General features: G+C 39.0%; 1 protein-coding gene across 2 annotated transcripts; it reads right to left on the reverse strand.

The window, feature by feature from the left end:
• Positions 1-377: 377 nt before the first annotated feature.
• On the reverse strand, positions 378-19,790 carry LOC139450678 (UDP-N-acetylglucosamine--peptide N-acetylglucosaminyltransferase 110 kDa subunit-like). 2 transcript variants are annotated; one of them, XM_071232477.1, is made up of 21 exons: positions 19,494-19,790; positions 16,967-17,117; positions 15,555-15,798; positions 14,660-14,728; positions 11,937-12,053; positions 11,587-11,666; positions 11,204-11,293; positions 10,865-10,970; positions 10,100-10,240; positions 9,407-9,507; positions 8,661-8,916; positions 7,633-7,812; positions 6,726-6,884; positions 5,923-6,012; positions 5,597-5,722; positions 4,841-5,116; positions 3,997-4,188; positions 3,173-3,460; positions 2,623-2,740; positions 1,730-1,853; positions 378-1,272 (listed from the first exon to the last, which is right to left on the reverse strand). In XM_071232477.1, exons 1-21 carry the CDS (start codon positions 19,555-19,557, stop codon positions 1,113-1,115), a joined length of 3,132 nt encoding a protein of 1,043 aa, XP_071088578.1. In that variant the 5' UTR covers positions 19,558-19,790; the 3' UTR covers positions 378-1,112. The 2 variants fall into 2 exon arrangements, with proteins under 2 accessions (XP_071088578.1, XP_071088577.1); XM_071232476.1 differs by having other exon boundaries at positions 2,614-2,740.
• Positions 19,791-21,216: the final 1,426 nt, after the last annotated feature.

A 21,216-nucleotide genomic window follows, 5' to 3' on the forward strand; every position in this document is an offset into this window, starting at 1 on the left:
GTCGTAATAGTTGGCCATACTTGTCGTAAGACGGCGGTCTGTAAATAAATGAGTCTGGACCAGACAATCCAGTGATTGATACCATGAGCATCGATCCAAGCAATTGGGATACGATGACATTCATCAACCAAGTCAGTGAGTCTGACCACCCAATCCCGTCAGTCGCCTATTACGACAAGTGTAGTCGCCTTTCAAGACAAGCATGGGTTGCTGAAGATCTATTCTACCCCGGATCTTTGCAGGTCCAATGTCTATGCAGCCAACCGTACTGTCTGGTTCAGGGTAGATTGTTTACATCTTGCAGTATCAAATCTGCAATATTACTTACAGAAAACATTCACAACTTTCCGATAACAAACACAAGACATATTTTCAAATTTTTAATTCACCGCAAAGCAAAAACTGAAGTGATGAATAATACCGCCTGTACAGCACAGGTTGTGGGGGAGGGAAGAGATAAAATTACAGAGCTGCTTTAACTCAACAGTAGTAAAAATAAATACTATAACCTAAGCTCCATCTCATTTACAAACCCTACAAGCAGGAGTGCACTATGTACATCAGGTGGGGAGGGGATCTTTTACAGTACGGTGATAACAATAATCTGTGCAAAGATAAAATGAGAAAATATAAATGGGGTGATAACAATATGATGGACGATGAGAAAAGCAGAATGGTGATATCATGTCAGGATAAACTTGCGAAGGTGCAGAGCTATAATATAGTGATTTCCATATTCATCATTCCTTCATTTATATCAGAAAAAAACACCAATAATTATTTAAGAAAGAAAATCTTTTCCCTCAAGACAAAAATGTTCCAAGGATATTACCCAGTATGAAAATACATTTCCATCAGGAAAGAAATTACCAGTATATACAATCATATAGACAAAGTTTACACTTCCACTTATATCAGTGTTCTTGAGTTACATACACTCGAGTGAACAGTCCTTGGGATCTTCAATCAGACACATGCCTGCACAACAGCTCCACTTCTTCCAGTAAATGATATACAGGTCTTCAAATCTTTTCTGACCTCAAGCTATTTAGCAGGATGAAACTGCTGTATTGTTCATCAGTCTCTACAATGTTCCTGTGTGGTATAATCCCTCAATTCCAGGGGGACACAATGTGGTCTGGGGGTAGGTTGTTCTCGTATCGGGTCCACATTCGTTCGTACAGTTTCTCCAAGTTTCTAGAGTAGGTCTTTGCATTAAACAGGGGACTGGACTGCCGGGCTGTCCATACCTTGGCTTTCATTGCATTTAAACTGTAAACAAACAAAAGAGAACTTTAAATGTCTAAAAATTGGGGTGAAGATGGTCTTCACAAAGATTTTCTTATCTTGGATTCTTTGCTAACATTATGGTGCATATGTTGATAATCATCCCTTAATGCAAGTTCTGTTTTACCACAGCTTCTAGCTATCACCAGAATGGGATTCACACATAGTACCCATGTGGAGAATTGAACCAAGACCTTGAATGTGACAAGTGCTCTTACTTTCTGTTTTGGACACCAAAACAGCATAAACCTATTCTGATCTGTACTGATAAGTGACATATCTGTGTAGACAGTTAGGTGACTGATGAATATGTCAAGACATGCAATACTTACAACATGATGTCAATAAGTTATTAAGCTAACATATACTTTTGGCTCCAAATTCTAGAAACTGAGATATTACAATTCCACAGAATGACAGGTGATCAATCTTGAATACTTACTATTCTGCATCTGTACCGAGTCGAGTGGCAATTTGGATATAATCATCCCTCGTCTTGGCCACAAGTTCAGGACATCCAAGAGTGTGGAGTTGAGAGGAGGCAACACGAGAAGCCAGCGTTTCACCTGAACACACAACAATCATGTTAGCTGAATGACATCACCAGATGATCACATGATAAATAACCAAATAGAATATGTGGTGGTGATGGCCATGGTCCTATAACTCTAATGGTGACTGGCTAATCACAACTACCCACTTGTATCTGAATGAGATACTAGGGAACTGTCTTCTTCAGGAATTCTTATGGTAGGTATTTACCTGGGTCAGTGTATTCCTCTCAGCTCTCAGTAATATTGTTTGTAAGGTCCTAGGTATAAATATTGCATTTGTCCTATTTTAATTATCTATGGAGACTTCTAAACCTTGTGATCGAGTCAAGAATAACATATGAACTGTCCAAACATTCTATCCCCCAATCATATGCATGCTACAACTGAAAGTGTACAATAATTGAAACATCCATCTGTATTGCATGCCATGGGAGTCAGAGTGCATATTATTTGTCATGGTTTTCAAGTTTCATGAGTATAGGGCACACGATTTTGCATTCTGTAAATCCCTGCTCATAGAGGAGACTATCACAGATGCATAAAAAACATAATTGAAGCCCAAAAATCAAAAGCCACCATTGACAAGACTTCAGATCACAAAGGAAATCATTGTCTTCTCGATGGTCAATCCACAAAGCACCTTGTGATAAAAACATGGTAGCAATGTCTTCGGCCTTGGAATCTCCATAAGGAGTGTTTCCTGGACCTCTCATTATTCCCCTTAAATCCCTTCAGTTAGTGGAGACTGAAAAATTGTTTTTGAAGTTATCACCTGTCATACCTGGGAAGGTCACCATGGGTGTGCCCGCCCAAAGAACATCCATTCCTGTCGTGTGTCCATTACACAGCGGTGTGTCCACGCAAACATCGGCGAGCTGGCCACGACGCACATGCTCCTCCTGGAACAAGTTTGTTTAATGTTTCAAGTCACACTGATCAAACACATGACTGTGGCCTGTACATTGAGTCTGGACCACACATATGGAGAATAATATCAATGCTATATCAGCCCTATTCATATAGCCAACAATAAACGTATCCAGCTCCATACCCTCATAACACCAACAAGCTCAACTGTAGGCCACTTGTTTTCGGGGGTGGGGGTGGCGTGTTACACTGATTTTCAGTTCTCATTCTCAATTTTCACATTTCAATTTTGGAGAGTCTGCTAAAAAAAAAGTTTGCCTTTAACATGCTTAAGGTAATTTTCACAAAGGTATTTTGAAGAAATATGATAATCATATTGGTATGGACTGGAATGGTTGAATATTTCCTACCAATGATTCTGGTATTTGCTAGCTTCATGTCTATCTGCCAGGTCAGAAACTTACCTTAGGTGCAACATTGGAAAAGATGATGCGCCCGGACGGTAGTCCCATGTTGGTGGCTGAGAGAATGATGTTGGCCTCTCCCACAGCAGGGAATCTCAAAAGCCACAACACACTGTTGGGAACATTCTTGAGGATGTCAACCCACATCTCCAGTGTAGAAGGGTCGATCTTGTACAGCTGGTTGAAATTACAATACACAATGGCCTCTTCAGGCAGGCCATACTGCTGTCTTGTTGTCAGTATGATGCCACTCGGCACCTCTTCCCCTGTAGCAGCCTTGTTGCTGGTCTGTAAGAAATCACATTTCAATCCATGTAGCCTTCCCACTTTATATCCTAATGAATGCGAACTGGTAACACTGCGCTGTGTCTTTCCTATACTGACCCATATTACAGACGACAGCATCTGTGAGCAAACTTGCTTAAATATTAATGCAGAGATAACTGCCTACAAACTGTGACAAGCATTACCTGTGCAGCAAACTTAACTTGAGGTGCACTGATATTTAAGAATTTCAGTTCTAGCACAGAGGTCAATGTTAGGTTGAAGGAAAGTTATTAACACCTTTAAGTTGACAGACATTGGTTCATATTTCATAGTGTGAATGTGAAATCCATAGTCTGCAGACCTACAATAGCCTTATATACAAGATACACTGATTAACTATCCTCCCTTCAAAATGATATTTAACAAAACAGGTCTTGAGTCTCAAAATTGACTAATATCTGATAGGAGCATCCAAACAAGTACTCATGTCAGTGCAGCCAATTGCTACAACCCTGCTAATTACCAAGGTTTCCTTTTGTATTGTCCTCTCTAATTACCTGACTTGTTGTGAGTCCATTCATGACGACAACATCCCCTTTCACTGCTGTCTGAGGTTGACTTGACTGCATCATGGTGTTGAGGGCCGTCACTACGGTCTTGGGTACTTCCAGGATCGTGGTCGTCATCGACATCAGGCTTCCATCAGGGGCTGTCACCGTCTCTCCTGGCAACACCTGCTGCACTACCTCCTGAAAACACACCCAGGGATCGGTAACAACAACCATTCAGAACAACCTTAGTGCTAAGACGATTGAGCTGAACATTTAACATGTTTAAACATAGTTTACCACTAACATCACTTTGTGCAAGCAGGTTCAGGACTGGAGTTGAGGTGTTGTGAAAGAACGTTGTCTTCAAAATTTATTGCGCTTACATAGTTGTGTGTGGCAACTTGTACTAGTCTTGACTAAATGCTGGTTTAATAGTATTTGCCCACTGAGGTATACAGTGATACCAATCAGTGCCGGCCAGTTACATCCCCTTTGTGCCAAGCGCCAGGCAGGATAACTTTCTTTAATGTCTTTTTGTAGAACACAGCTGTGGACAATCTTCCACACCCCAGACACACGCTCTGTTCACCAAGACACGGAGGAAGTCTCTCAGGACTCAAACCAGATGTGTGACTAAAAGGACGTACTTGCTCCACCTTGTGCTTACCAATACAGTGAGAGCTTTCTTTAATGTCTACTCAAGAATTTCTCAGTAGAAATATACACAGAACCACCAAGCTTTAATGACAGAATATCACAACAGAAATTATCAAAGGTGCCTGATCAGGTCCTATCCACTTCAAGCACCATAACAATCACCCAATCTCCAGGGTACTAGTAAGTCTCTTACCTTAAAACTTGTGGCAATTTCCTTGGCCTCACTGAGGTCAGTGCTGTTTAAGATGTACTCGAACTTCTTGCCATTCTCGTCTGTATATTTGATGACATACTTCTCCAACATATGGGGGAACATATTCATGTGGTCACCAATGAAAAATGTGTCTCTAGTATACGCCAGTTTCTCAGAGTACTGTTTGCTAACAGTGACTGGGGAGGTGAGCCTATCAGTAATTACATAGTCCATAAATGAAGCACCACTTGTCCCAGGGTAACCGAGCCACATCACCTGGTAAGAGAAAATGTTGGGTTAAGTTTTGGAAAGAACAAAAATGCTACATAACTAAGCATCTTAAATTAGGTTGATCCACATTAAAATAAGAAATTTTACAATAATATTATATTGATATACTTATCCTATCTCACACTATGCATTTCTTCTTTTGATTCGATATGGAAACAGTTTCCAGTTTCTAAAAAAAACAAATCACTCGAACACATGACAGCATCACCACGGTCACCACCCAAAAAAAAAGGGTCATGCACTGTCTTTTAGAAGTTGGAAACTTTGTACAAGCATATTTCCATGAAGGATTGAAAGAAGAATAACATAATGTGAGATATGATAAGTTTAAAAATATATTATATTTTTTCTTCAGTTAAAAAAACTAAACTAAATGCCTATGAGACTCCTCGAAGGAGTCACCATCAGTGAACAGACCAAAGCATAAGGTCATATACATTTCCTGTATGTTTTCAATCCACATACCTGAACAGGTGCTGGTCTGAGGGCAAAGAGTTCATTGCGAGCACCTTTTGTGTAGCCGTTCATGTTGATGAGTACATGTATTCCATCTGCATGGATTCGATCAGCTGCCTTGCCATTGCAGGGAATCTGAACACAAGAATACTTAGCTATTCAGTCAAATCAAATCCACAAAGTCTTAAAACACCGAGGAAAAACTATCTGCCTGCAAATACTTCTTGGAAGTAAATACTGCTTGACATATTTCAGTATTAATTTTGTACACTTGGCCTGAATTTCTTGATACTGATTATTAATGTCAATGTTTTGGAGGTGGCAACTCGTCGTACCTGAGACAGATCTATGAAGTGTTCTGCTTCTCTCTCTATCTTCGATCTAAATGTGGTTCCATCATCAGGGCTTAGTGAGTAACAGAAAACCTGAAATACAATTCATACCAGTTGATCACTTTGTTATTTGAAGACATGAAACTTTAATGAATAATGAAAGACATTTCAGAGCTACTTCTTGCACCTTCATCAGGCAAACTTTGTTTAATTCCACACTGCAATATTCCAGCTACATGTCGGCCTGTAAATAATCAAGCCTGGACCAAACAAACCAAAGGGAGATATTATGAGAGTCCCACTGTCAGGATATACAGATGTACAACCAAGTCACTGAGCCCAATCACCCTATCCAATTAGTGGCATCATATGACAGACATAAGTTAGGGCCTAACCCGGGATCCTCAAGGCGCTTTAATCACCTTCTTAAATCAGCCTACTGCAAATATATCACCTCAATCCTGACAGCTAATCACCTCCATAAAAATCACAGTTTGTTGTCAAGCCCATAAAGTTTGAAACAGACAATCCAGTGATTGACATCATGAACATCGACATGCATCAACCAAGTCAGCAGGTTGCTGAAGACCTATTCTACATCAGATATACATGGGTAGATACGATAGTTTGAACACTATCAGGTTACTGTTGATAGAGAATAGCACTATTGATTAATTCCACCTGTTCATGGTAGAATCAATGTTTGTAAACAGACATGAGTTTACACAATACAAAAGCCTAGAAACACCCACACACATCTGCCACCTCATCTACACACACATCTCCCAAATTATCCATAGACTCACCTCGACATTCTGTAGATCATGCATACCGGGAATACTTTGCATCAGATGAGATGTTGGATGGTTGCCGAAGTCTGAGCTAATGTAGCCTATCTTCAGCCGACCACCACTGGACAGTTTGTCCTTGGGATGTTGATATGGTGGTTTGTGTAACACGTTAATCTGTGCAGACGGAAATATACCAAGTCAAACATCAGCATCAATTTAAGAGGTCCTCATATCAGAATGCTAAATATAAGCCTGGCCAGTATGTTTATGAATGCAAGAATACTTTCTCCATGCATGAAAGCCATTAACAAAATGACAACATATATAATACCCTGCCTTTATTCTTGGTCAAATAGGTTCATTGAGAATCTCTCAGGGAGGTTTTTATGGCATCAATTAGGATTGATCTATGGTGATTTTCTTTACTGAGTTCGGTAAGCAAAGTACTCGTCATTAGCGACTCAAGGGCAGGCAACTCTGTATTATCACAGTATGTCTATTTTGTGGTAGGATACGTGTGGAATAGGTGCTTTACATCACTTCTGTTTTGGATTATCAATAATCATTATGCATACGACCAATGTTGGGTCAAGGGTCGTCCAAACAAATGGGTTTTTTTCTAATCAATTTTCAAATGGCGGTGGGGACAAATTCCACTTCAAAAACAATCCAGAAACTTAAGATTTGCATAAGTAAACAGTTAATGGAGGGTGTGGATTACAAGATTTACCAATACACCGATAATATAGCGTCATACTTTACATCAAGCTATCTCTAAAAACCCAAGTGACATTAAGACAAACTTTAAAACAGAATAAAAACAAAAAACGAAAAGCTGTTGCTCTATGGTAGTTGACATCAAATATAGAACCGGTTGGAAATAGTGCATCAGCAAGACCGATGTTTTGCAATGGCTAGTTACCTTCTCCAAGCAGAGACTGGCATGTCTGGCTGCAATGGCCTTCCTCATGGAGTGAGATAGGGGGTAGAGCATACTGTGATGTGGATGGACTGATGGAAGACGGTTCTTCTCAAGCTGATCTTGTACTATCTGAACTAGACGCTTCATTCGACTGTTGTAGTCTGTCCAGTCACATACAATCTGGAACAGGCATAATGCTGTAAGCATCTCACAAGCACAAATGGTCTGATGATTCCTACTTTTTTTCAACTTAAAACATAATTTATTTCAAAGCAGAATCTGGTGAAACATTCTATACAGACACCTGTAAATCTAGACAGTACTGTTTAAAGAGTAATAAATCCTTTACTCGACTAACGAATCATAGCTACATAGAATTGTCCCCTTTCTCGATGTTCAAGGAAAATTTTCCAAAGAATGGTGTCCATATAGAGTGTGCAGATTTATGAGGTCTTAGTGCACATCATTCGTGGTAATCTGCTTAACATCTATCATGGGGAAGTTGTTGAACAATGACAAAAGCATCCAAGTCACGCCAGTGGCTTGTAAGGGGGGCTATCAATCACTTCAACACGGTATGGGCAAATGTGGTAGGATGCTGCCCTTAGCAATATTACTGCTGTACTCATAATTATATCACAATGGAAGATAGAAACAGTGGCTAAAACATTCGCAACATTCCACACTTAGCCAGGTCCCTCCTTGTAACCACAAGATCTCCCTTTCAGACGATTCATATGGCAAGCATGGGGTATGGAGTACTTTTCTGACAAAGAATCCACACCCCAAGCAGGGTTTGAAATTAAGCATTAAGTCAACAGATTCTTTTCTTACATATTTTAGGGTACCTTGATACAATTACCACAGGAGAAGGCCTCAAGGAGGGCCCCAGGACTCTCGTAATTTCAAACACTGCCATGCTTCAACACATGAGCCAGCTAAAAGAAGTCTTTTACCAGCCTGGGTAAAGTCTTCCCAAGAACCCACACAGATCAAATTTCTAAACTACAAAATAAGCCCCATCATACCTGCAGACAATGAGCAAGATTACAATAGGCATCAGGGAAGTCAGGTTTCAGCTTAAGGGCTGTTCTGTAGGACGCTATGGCTTCGGGGATGTTCCCTGAGTCTTTATGGATGGAGGCCAGGTTGCTGTGAGCGTCAGCGAAGGCAGGGTTGATTTGTATGGCCCGTGTGTAGCACTGCAGTGCACCCTGAATGTCCTGCATCTCCTTCAACGTGTTGCCCATGTTGGAGTATGCATCCGCAAATGTTGGAGATATCCTGCACAGAGGGGTCATGCTTCATACAGACACTGTCAAAGATTGATTCAAACATTGTACATGTCTCATACTTATACTCAAGAAAAAATTATACATCTCAGGAGGGTACATTTTTTGTAGTGACGACTGCGGAAACAATTTCATGTGCAATCTCCCCCCAAATATCCATGATCCCTAACTGTTTTTTTCCCCCATAACATAACTTCTCTCTTTTTAAAAAAGACATCTCATAAACTCACAAGATGTACAATTGGAATTATTGCGTTCATCTTATTGAGCAGTAACTGGCAACATTGAATAGTATACACATGACAAACAATGAAGTTCATCCAAATCCCACCTGGACTGTCAGAATATCCACATAAAAACTGTTATGTAGAGAGAATAATCTTATGGGGTAGTTTCAGAAACACTTTAATTTCAGTTTATAAGGGCCATACAGTCTACTGTCTTTGTTACCAGACACCATGACCATTGTCAGGTTTCCTTACCTAATTGCTTCTTTATAATGCATGAGTGCTTCATGGAGTTTTCCTTGTTGCTGTAAAACACTGGCCAGATTTGAATGGGCTACTGCAAATTCTGGATACACCTGTAACAAAACAGAACACTTTGAAATTGAATACCACTTCTATAGCAATATGGGTAGTGTGCCTGTGCATGTCTCTGTGCTTGTACGAACTAAACTGAGATACAACGCTGCAGTCTTACATCACTCAGACACTGCCATACAGACTCCCTTAATGCAGAGCATCAGCAGAATAACAGCAAGTACCATCTTTAAACCTCTTTTGGTATGAAGCGACTGGGAATCAAACCACAGACCTTCCACTCTCCGGCCAGGCACACTACCATCTAGACCACGGACAGTCACCAAGAAACATCAACATGGTCAGACTGCCTGACAATTTCCATAGGCTGCAACTCTAGCCACTTGCCTAATTATTGGAATGCTTCTTACGGCATAATAAGCTTAGATTATGACAGCAAAGTAAAAGGAGTAAATTCTACTGGACAAGATGCATCAGGACAAGTCTGGGCACCCGTAGTCTCTAAATATGTTCAGCACACACTGGTTCTACAAGCAGGTGAACCTGAGCATGGTCATATCTTCTTACACATTATTTTCATGATTTCAGTTCCTGTTAATACCATATATGTTTTAACTGTGATGAAGATGTTACCTCCAATGCCTTCAGGTAGAGCTTGACAGCCTCTTCTGTGTTGCCCTGCTCCCTCTTGATGTTGGCGAGGTTGTTGAGTGAGTCTGCATGTGTGGGGCATAGTTGCAGTGCCGTGTTATAGCATTCCTCAGCTTCCTTCACCTGCAGAAATAGTGAAGTAGTTCATTACTGCACGCAACTGATACAAGGAGCAATGACACTTAAAGAAAGACTCAGCTCTTTGTTTTTAACTTTTCCAGTATACATTTTGGCGTTGTGTTTTATGCCACATGAGACTGAGTTGTTTTTATGTCACCCTGTAACAAAACAACTAATAAATGCATTAAGTTAGATAAGGGTCGCATTGCAAGCCACGAATCGCTTATAGTAAACAAATTAACCACTTATACCAGAATCTGAAACAGCTTAAAGTGCTTGCACACTCTTCCAAAGTGGCACCGATGAATTGATGACAACTTTGAAGATGTAGAGCAGACTGAGGATGCTGGGATGTTAGCTTGCTCTGCCCATTTCCCAGTTGATTAAGTCAAGAATTTCTTGTTCCGATGTCGAACTTGATCGCCATTTTGGTTTGAGCACAAAGCAATCTTAGCCAGTTGTTGGTGTGATTGCAAGCGACTGAAAGTTAGCGCCTAGCTCGGGGCTCCCCAAAACTTTTTGGTCACATTTGTTTCAAGACAAGGACCCCTTGAAATTCATGCCTAATTCCAAACTGTGCAAATAGATGTCATCAGGGAAAGGTCCACCTATTCACACAATGCTTACCTGACCCTTTTCCTTGAGAGCATTCGCAAGATTACAGTAAGCATCAGGAAAGTTGGGCTGCAGCTCTATTGCCCTCTTGTAAGTGTCAATTGCCAGATCAATGAGTCTGAAACACAGTGAATAACATCAACATAGGCTAAGCAGGTCAACAGCGGAAAGAGGCACTGCATATCAGGAACAGGAGCATGTTCATTATCCACAATTTATAGCTCTCATTTGGTACTTCTCTATCAACTACTTGCTGTATGAGCAATATAATCTGGGCTGAGACCAGTTTTGAGCTGTTACGTTTCTGTTCAGTCTGTTACTGGCTGTATCAGTATATATAATTGTACATACCCTTGTTCATAGTAAACACAAGCCAGGTTGCCATGTACAACTGCATGGTTCGGACTGAGATTCAAAGCTCGGAGATAAGCAGCAACAGCTCTGAAATCAACACAATACACCATTCTTACTCCTAACTTCAAATCTTCTTCACAATACAAACATTTTCTTTTTACAATGCAAGGTTATTGGACGAGTCAAGCATATATACAAATGGTATCCACAAACCTATTAAAGGTTGCGAAACTATGGCCAATAACTTATTTACAAGGTAAAACATTGGGTGATTTTACTCGGCTGCAAGCACAAAACAGATTTACAAAGACACAAAATTCTTTCCACTCAAGAACACATTTAAAAAATAAGGTTATTCCAGGAAATAAGTCTGTAATTACCTGTCAAATATTCTTGCTTCTTTCAATACATTTCCCAGATTAATATAAGCGTCTAGGAAATTAGGGTCCAATGCAACAGCCTGAAAGTGACAGAATGTGATAAGAGTGTGGTCTAATTACAAGGCCAAAAAGAAAGGACAACATGTACCACAGCATTAGATCAATGTGTTCAATCTCTGATTCAGTTCATGACCTGACATTTATCTCTAGTAATGTTGGTCTGAATGTCCAAATGACATAACTACATACAGGAGTCATGAGATTCTTATATGCTAGAAACAATACATCATTACCGTAACCATTGATAACTGCAATAACAACATTTGACAAAAATACATTTTAATAATTACCTTCTCAAAATGATGAATGGCAAGCCAGATTTCGCCCTGAGCGTTGAACACACATCCCAGATTGCTCCAAGCCACAGCAAAGTTTGGACACGTCTCTATAGCTTTCAAATAGCAGGCCTGTAGGGGGCGTGAACAAAGAGGGAGGGACAAAAGGAAGAAGGCTTTTAGTAATGGGCAAAAAACGAAGTGTACGCAAGCTCTGCCTCTCTCGCTGAATGCGACTGCCCTAGTGCGAACCGCAAGCGCATGACACAAAGCGGGCTGAAGGCTTGGCTAGAACATGTATCAATGGCACGGCAACCTTCAACCCGCCTGGTCCAAACTTCATCTTCTGAAATCCTTCTGGAAACCACATAAAAATCATGGTTGCTAAAGTTGAATTGTTTCAAAGCTGAAATGAAGCAATAAGGATATTGGGATGAAGACTCTGAACAATGTTTGGAAAGCACGCAGTAAGTTTTTCAAAACACCATTGCCAATGGATTAAAGAATATGAAGCAATCGCGCGACCGCCTGCGCAAAATAAAACGCGCGCCCTTCAATCGCAAACGCAGAACAATTGGAGTTGTTCCTACAAAAAGATCTTTTCTCAAATTGTTGGGATAAGAGCAAAAAAAAAAGAAATCCAAAGACAGTCAGAACTGGGAAATCTATAGCTTTTAATGTGGACGATTTATTTGGCACAGACAGCCAAGTGGTAAAGAAAAGAAAAGTCAATTTTGGCAGTTTTTTGTTTGAAGATAACAGACTACATCCATTGTTGTTGATACAATACCTGCCAAACTATGGCGGCAACAGTACAAGTATTCATACCGGTTTGGTTAACACTTCCGCCTCGATGAGTGGGTGGGATTGGGCTCCGTTGATTCGATGCTCATTTACCTCACCCCATAATCAAAGCACACCCTCTCTTGCCTAAATGCTAGTGCAGAAATAGTAAAAGATTGGAGATTAATATTGAAATTCAAATTGCAGAACAAACATCAAAATCAATAATGGCACAATCTTGTTCAAGCATCTCATTACTGACACCAGAACTACTCGACATCATATAGTTACCATGGTTACAGATACAAGTTCCTGGGAACCAAAGCTTTCCCAGCATCATCTTTATACAAATTATTCTCTCCAAGATAGAAGGCATCATGAGTTCTTTGCAGTTTACATCTAGCAATAACCCCAGAAAAAGCACAACATAGAGATTCAAATTATCACTTAAATTTTTCTTCAAGCAGTTTACTAAGAATGATCTAACAAATCACTGACATAAATACCTCAATATTTCTGTTTACTCCTTCACACAGACAATTGATTTCATATGGTAAAAACATTTAAATTTGTTGTTAAAATTACTCCAGATAAATGTTAGATCATTTGTGATATTATGATACCTTCTGTCCCATGCGGAGGCATAGTTGAAAAAAATCTGCAAATGACCAGTATGAATCGAAAAATGGAGAAGATAAACAGAATACCCAATCATAGCAAATCTCATCATTGGTGTACAAAATACAAGTCAACAATGTGAGATCTCATGTCACAGTACAATGAGATAATATCAGTCAACATTTTAAAATCTGTTGTGACACCAGATCAATTATTTTGACCAAAATGAACTGCAGTGTTCATTCGGAAGAGCACAGGTCTAATCTAGCATCTCAAACGGCGACGTCGTGAACAGAAATTTGATTTGCAGTTACTGTATTGCTTTTGTCCAAATATCCCAGTTACATGATTCAAGAACAAACACAGAAAAACGGTAAAAGAGTGTTGAGGATTCTGGATTTTTGTTCGTGTCAAAATCAATAGGATTCTGGTGTAGGCCTTGCCCCAACAATCAATCTCATCATGTCAACCTCATCACATCACATCCCCCAGGTGTTATTGTTAAGAAAATGGAGACATATCACCAATGATGTTATTCACTATGATTGATATTTCTTCATGCGCTGCCAGCGTCTTGGGTTCAGACGAATAAACAAAGCATTTGGAGAGACAGTCCGCTTCAAGACAAAAATGGACCTAATATTTTGGTTGCAATGACTCAATTTCTACACCAACTTCGGTTGACCACAGTGTTGCTCCTTGATTGAGCTTAGAGTGACAGGGCCTCCATCTCTTCTCATTGAGAGACTACACATTCCAGCCATGTCATCCTCAGCGCAAAACCTCTACATAGCAGATTTCTATGTAACCCTGGACCTGGGCGCCACTGTTCGAACATGCACCAAACCAAAACATTTGACCACTGAATGATTTAAATTTCAAATATCAAAATTCAATGTTTGTTTTCTGGTTGAAAGAAAAATAATAATATCTCCCTTTTTCAAAATCTGCTATTCCTCCATAGAGTAGATTTGAATATTTGCACAAGCCATATGAAAAATTTACTTTAACCAAAAACGTATTCTGCACTGATGTTTAGAACATTCAAATTCATTCTATGGGTTAGGAAACAACCCTGGGCAACTGAAATACATAAGCAGCTGTATAAACATTTATATTTCCCAAACATGGTCGTGTTTGTCGGACAGAAACAGCTGTCTCTCCAGTCCTGTGAACAACTGCACAATAGCTATTAGCAAAATCTTATGGGAATGCTTTGGTTGCAACATAATATTCTAACATGGATATGTCATATGTATATAATAGTGTGGGTTGAAGTAGGTTTAAGACCTAGCTATGGTGCACAAGGAGCTGGCACACAAGCTGGGTGGACATACCTTGGCCTCATCTAGCCTTCCTAGAGCTTTTAACAGGTTACCAAGGTCGCTTCTCACACAATACAAGTCCTAGAAAATAAAGGAAAGATAAGCATTTATTCAGTCTTCAACATGTCTAACCAAAGGACAAGAATATAACTAGTGTGCAGCAAGTCATGAGAAATGTATGTTAGGGACTCTTACTGGCACACAGATGTGGATACACCAAGACACATCTGTGAGAGGTGGACGCAATGTTAAGGATAATGCCAATATTTTCACTGGCCGTTTCCCTTTGCATTGGGTTCGAGCAAAACGTTCACTGTTACACTGCTAGCAACCATGGGTATGGTACACTGTTACAGATGACAGCACCACTTTCAGTGAAGAAAGTTCACAAGTTACTGCTACTGCCTGTATACTAAGAATATGTGTAGTTGAATCAGTCAATTAGCTTTAAAGATATGGACAGGGGTATGAATGTGTATATACCCTGTCACAACCCCTTAAACATTTTGGACCACTCATTTTCATTGATAAAAAAAGCATCTCACCATATTGTCTGTGTTTAACACTGCACTCAGTAATATTCAAGCTACATAATGGCTGACATACCTAGACTTGCAAATCTATGTAAAATTAAGAGAGTACAGTAACACTGAATACAAACTTATGTGTACCACAAAACAGATCACATATTATTGATTTCAAACAGAAAGACCAAAAAGAAATGTTTGACTGACACTGCACACGATGACGTTTTGAGAAAAAACATTTGAAGAACAAAACAAAATAATCATGAAATGCTGTTTTAACCTAAATGATAGCAGGACCAATAAATCAGAAAAGCAGTCAAGCCAGCCCTTCGTGGGACGGGTGATGCCTTGTAATCCAAGGGTGGTGTGATGGTACTTACTGGGTTATACTGTAATGCAGTAACGTAAGCTTGCACTGCCTGTTCCATGTCCCCTGCTGCCACCAAGGCTGCTGCTAAGTTGATATATCCATCAATAAAGTCGGGTTTTAACCTCACAGCATGTCTGTAATTATCTAGTGCTTCTTGCAACTGTCCCCTTTCCTTATATACATTGCCTAGATTTGAGTATGCTTCTGCTAGCATAGGATTCTGTTTAATGGCAAGTTGACTGAAGTATGCAGACCTGGAAGAAATAATGTCTTCATTAGCAATGAATGCAAACATACAAACAATAACAACTTTAATTAAAAAATATCCTCCCTCCTGTCAAAAGGCCAAAGTAGGCCCTTATTAGCACCTGTGCCCAATGTATTTTACTCTTACTTGTTCGAAATTGTGTTCTGGAATTATTACCATATGGATTTGTATACAGCTGACCTTACGAGACCAGAAGACTGGCAAAAATCGCAGACTGTTACCACAATGAGAAAATACAATTTTCTTCTTATAGGCATTGAAAAAAGGAAAGGCAAAGACAATCACCCATAGTCTTTAGATGTTATTTGAAACACATCTATTGACATGATTGGGTCAATACCACTGCCTAGTGTTCGAAATTAGGGGGGTCTTGGCTGTGTTCCTATCCAGAGACTCCCCAAATCTGCTAACTATTCACACAAGGGTTATGACACAGACCCCCCAAATGTTCATGCTTAATTTCAAACACCACATATGGAATTACTTCTCATGTTCTCAGATACTCATACATCATATATCTGTAAAAGGATTACTTGATAAAACAAGGAACAATACTTTTCTATAGGGAATTTATTTGGCATAAAAAAACAACTGGTAAATGTATGGATAAATACATCCAGAAACAGTGTTCGAAATAAGCGCCGACAGGTAGATCTCGAGTAAGGCTCAGTTTCAAATATGTAATGGGTCCTAAACACGCTAAAAGCCTGTAGTAAATTTACTTGTTGATTTGTTTGTCACAACAAGCAACAGTTCTTAAAATGAGCACCGGATAGAGTTTAGTCAGGGCCTGCAGTTTCTTAAGTCTGTGGGTCCTGATGGCAGCCTGGCATTTTTATATTTCCAACACCGTACAGATATATCAAATATTCAAATTTATTGAGTTGCAATACATGATAGTGAGTGTCTTGTTTATCATGAAAGTGGACATGATCATCCGACATTCCCAAGCCACTATCACATAACTATAAACAAACAAATCAGGTGCCTAACAGACAATATGTCTGTATCATAGGCAGTGTATTCATTTGAAATATCTACAATCTGGACAACATTAACCTGCTGCAAATTAATGTGTCAAGACAAGTTCTAACAGGGCAGAGCCATGCAATGGAAGAACTGAGGCTGTGACTTTCATAGGAGTAAGCACTGACCTATCAAGCCTCCTGCACTGGAAGTGGATAGAACTGAGAAGCAGCAGAACGCCTGTGTTGTCGGGTTCCTGCCGCCATAACTGCATACAGTGCTGTTCAGCATGCTCATAGTCTGCTGCCTGGTACTCTCGGTGAGCAAGCTCTGCTAGACCTGCAACACAACAACACTGAGTCTAGAGACAGCAACACATACAAGGAATTCATTCACAGAGATCCATCAGCTCTATTGTACTTGGATACAGCTTACATGATGCATATTAGGCAACTGGAGTAACGTACATTGCACATCTTCAACACATTCATGATTCAATCATCAACAATCCAATCCTATTAACATGCTACTAATGTCATAGAAATAACCATTACGACATAGCTTTCTACGAACATATTAAACATTTTCAAAGTGAGTGGGTATGGTTTTATGTCGCTTTTAGTTTTAGCAATATTCAAGCAATATCACGGTGGGGGACACCAGAAATGTACATATTGTACCCAGAAGATTTTCAAAGAAATGGGTTAAATAAATGTCAAATACAAGTAGTGGGAGCTCCATTTGTACATCAATACACTATTAATATTAATTATTCACATATCTCTATTCCACACACACAACTGCACACCTGTATTCTAAAATAATAGGACCTGTGAAGATCCGGGGTAGAATAGTTCTTCAGCAACCCATACTGTAAATACCCATTATGCTTGTTGTAACAATGTAAAAGGCGATTAACGGGATCTGGTGGTCAAGCTCAGTGACTTTGTTGATGCATGTCATCATATCCCAATTGTGTGGATTGATGCTCATGATGTCAATCACTGGACTGTCTAGTCCAGACTTGATTATTTACAGATCGCTGTCATATAGCTGGAATATTGCTGTGTGTGGTGTTAACAACAAACAAACAAAACTACCTGTGCCCCCTTCCTGGAATGTTCTAAGACAGCAGTCCAGGACCATGTTCCCTGTCTAGGTATGCATTGCAAGAGAGCGCCACTTTCAAAGCGACCTTACCACCAGTGTAGAATGTCGATAAACCTACTAATTTGATGTAGTCGTGCTGTTTATACATTTGAAACCTTGCAGTTAAGAGCTTGGTTCTAAATTAAAATAAGAGGTATCTACTAAACAGTGGGACAAACATCAAATTTCAAAACACAGTCGACAAGGTGTGGATTATGAGATTTACCAATACCACGATAATATGAGTCAGATTATAGTACTTCATGTGGATAACAGGGCTGCACAAATACACTATGAGATGAATACCATTCTTATCATGAATATAGGGTAACGAAAACGAATAGTGATTCACGAATACAATAACAAATCAGCAGTTGATGTATTATTTGTTATATTCAGTGAAACAATAACAACATAAATTATTTGATATGGTTTGTTAATTATTAATATATTATACATTAATATACTGCACTTATCCAGGAACTAGTACTTGCACAAATGCAACAATGACCAGTGACCACAATACAGTCAAATTAAATATTATGAGAGTGTTGTCTTTTGAAGACATCTATGCATATAATATATTCTTATGGATATTTTTAGGTACAGGGTATGTAAATGCACATGATTGCATATTTATAAATATTCGTTTCTAGGGGCAAAGAATAAATTCAATTCATGAATGGATACGGTTTGATTCACCTAATACGTGAGTGAACTGTAACAGCCCTAGTGGATAATACCCTTAAAAAAACCACTATGGGTAAATTCACTTGGTAGATCCACAGGCCCTTGCTTTGTTGTTTAAAATAAATATTTCTAGATTTCTAGATCAATTAATATCAATGTGTCAGAAATACACTATCCTATGTAAGATATAGGATAGTCTATTTCTGACACTTGTGATTTATTTGATCTAGAAATATTTAAGAGAGGCACAAAAACCTGTGGCACCTTTAGAAGAAGTATTGAAAAGGTGTTAACTTATTATGAACTAGGTCTGTTAATTCTACTCACTGACATTATATTTTCAATCATTATCGCATTATTCTTCTATTTTTCTGTTCATGATCGCTTTATTCATCTATTTCTTTAATAAGATTCAACTTAAACAGCGGTCCCATCGTATTCCCACGGCAACGTGAGTCCAATATATATTCGGTGGAACGTAGGAACGTCACGAAGTAATAATTCAAGTGTGGCGAACGCGATACCACACGATCAAGATTTTTCTGGTTTAAAATGGTCGTGTGTGCTAAATGGGACACTGCAACACATGTCAACAAATAACGACAAATAGCATACGATTATCATATTTACGAATAAATAAACATAGTGTTATTAGCATGCTAAATTAAGTGGTATATTCTGTAAGCATGTTAAGTAAGATCTATGTCCAACTTCACCGATTACGCATTTCATGCACAGGGTGTAGGTGTCCTCATATTCTGCCACAGCCTCACATACTTCATGGATTAGCTTGAACATATACAGACTTTAAGGTATAATAAATGTTGACATTCCAAATACACTTCTCTTATACAATAAATCAGACATATAAATTACCTGTAGAGTCCGCAATGTGAGCCATTTCTTTGTGGTTCACACTCCAAGATGGCGGTTCCTTCATCTACAACGTATAGTGTGATTCCCAACACGCGAAGAATAATGTATCGAATACTACGTTCTGGAGTCGAAACTCTTTCTATCTGGAAACCGTACGTTCATATGTGGACACCAACAAAGCACTATTCGTTGATCCAATTTGTGTCTAGAAATAATGGCTTTTCTCCTAGTAATAGCACCGCTGTTGTCCGATCGTTCACCCTTTCTGCTTCCTCTACAGCCTCATGAGGGAGCCCTGATCTAGCATTGTTAATATCAGGCCACTATAATGCTCTGCGGTGATGTGTTTGCGGTGGTTTCAAAGTCTTGCTACCCCACATATGACAATACTGTTTGTATATGTCTATTAACGAGAACCTCTGTACCAATTTGGCATATGACTATTTAATAGCATTGAATCTATTAACTATTCAAATTGAAAATACAGAGTCCGTGGCTTCGTCGCAATGTTTTACATTCCTGACGTCATCAACATGCTGCCACTTCATGAAAAGTTAACTGCGCATGCCCATTCGTATATGGTAGGGGGCGTATAGACACTCGTTGTCATCATTGAGATTCTTTCGAGCTTGAAATTTGCGATCTTCATGGACAAATCGATTTGATAAAAAAAACCCATAAGATTTGGATATGTAATGAAAGTTTTATCATTTAAAAAAGAGATGACAAATATATTGTCTTTTTATGAAACAAAAGCATCTGTCAGAGAGGACAGTCAAAATATTAATGTTGTTTAGCATCTATAATACAACAATAAGTTGTTTTGTATCTGATATTCTTTTCGTACGAAACAGCAGTAACACGTTAAAACCAGCGACAGTGGTATTGCATTTGTTTAGAGTAGATTGCACAAGTACAACTAAGTAATAACATAATTCTTCAGAATTAAATATATATATCCTGATTTGTAACCATTATAATTATTATATTTTACGGCGGAAGAGTCTTTCGATGCCTGGATGTATTATTTATACAAGTATCTGAAAAAACACCCTACAATTACAACAATTCTTTTCTGGATTACTCGTACCATTAGGCACATTCAAAATAATTAGCACATATGAATTAATTATTTTATTTAAAACTGCCCTTTTACATGTCAGATTTGCATTAATTTAATGTTGACAATGGGATTTTATCACATATAATGTATACGTTACTGTTTTGAGATGACCCCTCTAGCTTGGTATATGAATATTCAACGAATCGATATGTGGATATTTTGATAGGTCGAGATCACAGTCACGTTGCAGGTTACGGTTGTCCTGCATGCCAAATGGGCGATCTTTTTGTTCCAAAGGGCAATAACTCTCCTTTTGAAATGATATAAGCGACGGTCCAACCTGTCGCTTCCGGTCTGGTTCCCGGATCAATGCGCGCTGCGACAACGACTGACATGTAGAGACGGAGCCAAGCTAAAGAGTTATCCTGTTGCACCTTCGTTCAAAAACGGTCGTTTACAACTGAATATTTTTAACTAGCACATATTTTGTAGTGATTATTAGTTTATAATATCAATATTTGTTGAGTATTCAACTACAAGACGAATTGTCACTTTGGAATATAGCGGGGAAAACGTCATGAAAAATGGTATATTGTCACGGTATTTTCTACGTCAGAAAACAGCGAGGCATTCTGTCAGTCTGGGCTAACATATTGCATC

Source organism: Haliotis cracherodii, unplaced genomic scaffold, assembly GCF_022045235.1.
Source record: "Haliotis cracherodii isolate W230 unplaced genomic scaffold, xgHalCrac1.p SCAF_8, whole genome shotgun sequence".
Taxonomy (NCBI): domain Eukaryota; kingdom Metazoa; phylum Mollusca; class Gastropoda; order Lepetellida; family Haliotidae; genus Haliotis; species Haliotis cracherodii.